This window comes from Cynara cardunculus, assembly GCF_001531365.2.
Source record: "Cynara cardunculus var. scolymus isolate 2C chromosome LG 8, CcrdV1, whole genome shotgun sequence".
NCBI classification, from domain to species: Eukaryota; Viridiplantae; Streptophyta; class Magnoliopsida; order Asterales; family Asteraceae; genus Cynara; species Cynara cardunculus.
In genome coordinates, this window is record NC_037535.1 from 10,740,070 (window position 1) to 10,743,796 (window position 3,727).

General features: G+C 28.5%; 1 protein-coding gene across 1 annotated transcript in view; it reads right to left on the reverse strand.

The window, feature by feature from the left end:
- Positions 1–2,603: 2,603 nt before the first annotated feature.
- LOC112516176 (ubiquitin carboxyl-terminal hydrolase 23) overlaps positions 2,604–3,727 on the reverse strand; it is a 7,415-nt gene continuing 6,291 nt past the window's right edge. Inside the window, exons 8-9 of the mRNA XM_025123198.1 lie at positions 3,185–3,305; positions 2,604–3,102 (exon numbers count right to left, since the gene is read on the reverse strand). Of these exons, the coding sequence (XP_024978966.1) occupies positions 2,904–3,102; positions 3,185–3,305 (320 nt within the window). The 3' untranslated portion in view covers positions 2,604–2,903. The remainder of the gene's footprint in view (positions 3,103–3,184; positions 3,306–3,727) is intronic.

Below are 3,727 nucleotides of genomic sequence, written 5' to 3' on the forward strand. Positions count from 1 at the left end.
AAAAAATGAGGAATTTTAAATAGTTAATTTGGTATGAATATCGATATATTTTTGTTATGCATAAAGTACTGTATATTTATGCATATTACTTAAAATTCAAGATTACAAGTAATTATGCATAAGTACAACTTATTAAAGCTTGATTTTTGAATTTGTATAAATAACTAGGGATAAACATAATCAAATAGAGGATGAACATCTCATTTTAAAATATAAAAAATATAAAATATAATTAGAATAATTATCGAGTTCCAACAAAATAAATAATTATTATCTTTATAAAAAAATTATATTATTAAACTAAATATGAATTACTTCGTTATTGTACATAAATTAAATTATTAAAAATTTGAATTAAAAAATTACACAATAAATGAGGAATTTCAAATAGTTAATTTGATGCTAATATCGATATATTTTTGTCAAATTTTTATGATATCTTCAAACATATATTTTATTTAAAAATAAAAACACCATCGTTTTCTAAAAATCACATAAAGCCATATTATAACATCAGCTGAGATAAATAATAAAATAAAATATTAAAATCACGATGTATCTCGCTGTATTGCGCGAGTACGCTTCTAGTATATATATATATATATATATATATATATATAGATTATATTTAATTTATTAGATTTTGATTTTTTAATAAAGTTTTTTTATGATATAAATATTAGAGAGTTGATAATAAAAGAAAATAAATACATGAAATGATGTAATGATGTCGAGAACACTCATACCAATTTTAAGCCACGACATGCAAATAATTAAATCCCCCATGATATTTTTAATATAATATTTTCTTAAATAATTGTAAAAAATAGTACTGGATGCAATCTAAAGGTTTGATTGAAACGAGGTTTTAAGATTCTCCAAATATGTGTTTAATTTATTGTTGGAAATCATCTTTCCTACTCTTTCTTTGAATCTAATACAATCTATACTATATTATAAAGTATTTAACAAAAAAATTTATTGATGTATATTACGATACATATTTAAGATTACAATTATACATAAATATAATTTATTAAAGTTCCATATTTGAATTCGTGTAACTAACTGCAGATAAACATAATCAAATATTAGATAAATATCTCATTTTAAATATAAAAAATCTAAAATATAATTAGGATAATCATTGAGTTCTAATAGAATACTTAGTTATTATCTTTATAAAGTATTATATTATTAAACCTAAATTAAATTTCTTTGTTAGTAAACCTAAATTAAATTATAATTAAGAAAATTGAATTAAGAAAATTACACCAAACCACAAAAACTTTTAAAAAGATGTAAAAAAAGAATAAAATGAAACACTAAAATCAAGATGTGTCTCGATGCATTGCACGAGTACCCTTCAAGTATTATAAAAAAAGGGGAGCATATATGGCGTTAAACGAAGCAAATTTAGCAGCATTTAAGACAAGAGACCTGATCTATAACGGAAAATGAAATCACGATGACACTAATTATAATCTTGTAGGGTTGGGAACCTTGTTCGTATTTTACTTTTCATTAGAATTAGAAACCAACGATCGACGGCAATGAATGCAGATCATGAATAAAATACGACGTCGTAAGAATCTATAATGAATGATTAAACTTGATTTTAAGGGTTTGTGGAAAAGATATGAAGTGATGATACTCTACACACTCACTTATGGAAACTTGGCTTCTTGATGAAGAAGAAAGCTATCATGGGAACTGTAACTGTAATCATGATGCCTCAATTCATGCTCATAACCAATCATACATTGCTTCTCTCAAAAGATAAACAAAGTAGAAAAAAGCTTCTTCCATCTTTTGCATGCTTTACCATCATTGTATCCCATGATACATACATATACGTTATATTTCAAATGCAATTATATTCATTTGTTCAACCAATGCAACCCAATTAATTGAGATATTTATAGAAATAATGGGAGCTCATTTATTATGATTTGAATATTTATAGAAAATAAATAGGGTTCATTAATTATGATCAATACTTTATATTAGTAAACAATCAAAACTTCTATTAAATCACATATTCATCAAATTAAATGGACGGTTAAGATTGAGTTGTATTAATTGTACAAATGTAAAGATTGTATAATAACTCACCTCTATAAATTTTTATGGAATGTATATATATATATATATATAGAGAGAGAGAGAGAGAGAGGGGGGAGAGGGGGAAAGATTCATTTAATAACCTAAAATATTTTAGAAATCCTCGTTCTACCTATTTTATTTAGTATTCATGATGAATAGCAACGAGTATTATTCATTATGAATATTTATCACGTTATTCATCATGAATACTATATAGATGGTCGATAGTTCCTAAAATATTCAATATTTACATAATTATATGTCTTTACCCTAACAAAAGAGACGAGCATTATTAACACACGTTCGGTTCGGTACGAGGAGGAAATTGGACACAATCTGACAATCGAAAAAGTAGACGAGTTTTAATTTGACATAGACAGTTTGATAATTCATCGATCTGATTTTTGTTCCACTTATGTTGGTGGGACCAAAAGGATGCATTTTTTTCAGCCCAAAAGAATCTTGGGTTTCATTTCATATCGTAGAAAAACAACAAATAGAGAAGGAATTGGATCAATCCCCTTAAATTGCTTTATTTGGATCCAAGTCTTGATAACCCACAAGTAAACATGTTTAAACGTACATCGAGTTCAAAATATAGAAAAAGCATACATTTTTTTACCATCATCATCAATTCAAAACAAAACCCTAATTTCAAAACAAAAATTACTCCCACACCCTCCAGCAAAATCTACAAACCGCAAAAAGAATTTTCTAAGAAAATACCTGGTAAAATATGTCGGGCATTCTCACTTCTCAGAAACAAAAATCTTGGATCAGTTTCGGCATCATCATCATCATATCCTGATAGGTCTGTTACCAGATCGCGACTCGTTAAACGCCTTGCTTTTTGAAGGTCTCTTCGACAACTGTTGTTTTTCTGCATGCACCCCCTTTAACCTCTCGTTTGCAATATCTTGAAACGGGTTCTTTCCATCAAATTCAGTTTTCGAAATCCTTAATTTCTTCCTCTTTCCTCTGTCATATTCTTCGTCCCTGTTGAATTATGAGTTCAACACAAAAGTTAAAGGTTATATACATGTTTCTGAAGATTAGAATTCGTGAAAATAGGACTCACCATTCGTCTCCAACATAACCAATGGTGCGAACACGCGTCGTTTCTCTTATCTGATATGGTGTTGACTCATCCTCGTCCCAACGAGGAACTGAAATCATCCAAAAACAATGGCAAGGAAAAGTAAATTATCAAAACAGGCATAGAATGAAAAATACTCACCAAAGCTTTTGACTTTATAGTTCTTGAGCAAAAACACAACATATAACTGTTTTTCATATTAAAAAACCCTCTTTTCCATCATCCTACGAAACAAAACCAAACGAGCTCGGTATGTCTAATCCGGAGGTGGGGTCAAAGAGAGGTAATAAGATGTAAGCAAACCTGACCTCTACCACATCGTAGAGTGGCTATTTCCATGAAGATCTTCAACTTGTGAAAAGTGTGTGAAAGTGTATATTGCATATAAGATTAATTTAGAAAAGCTAGTTACGAGTACCCAAATGCACCAGAAGGGGAAAAATGCAACACTTTGTTTTGGGTTGTCCAAAAATTCTAGATCCTGAAGACTTCATCATTTGTCTTTCCCTGAAGGGGAAAAATGCA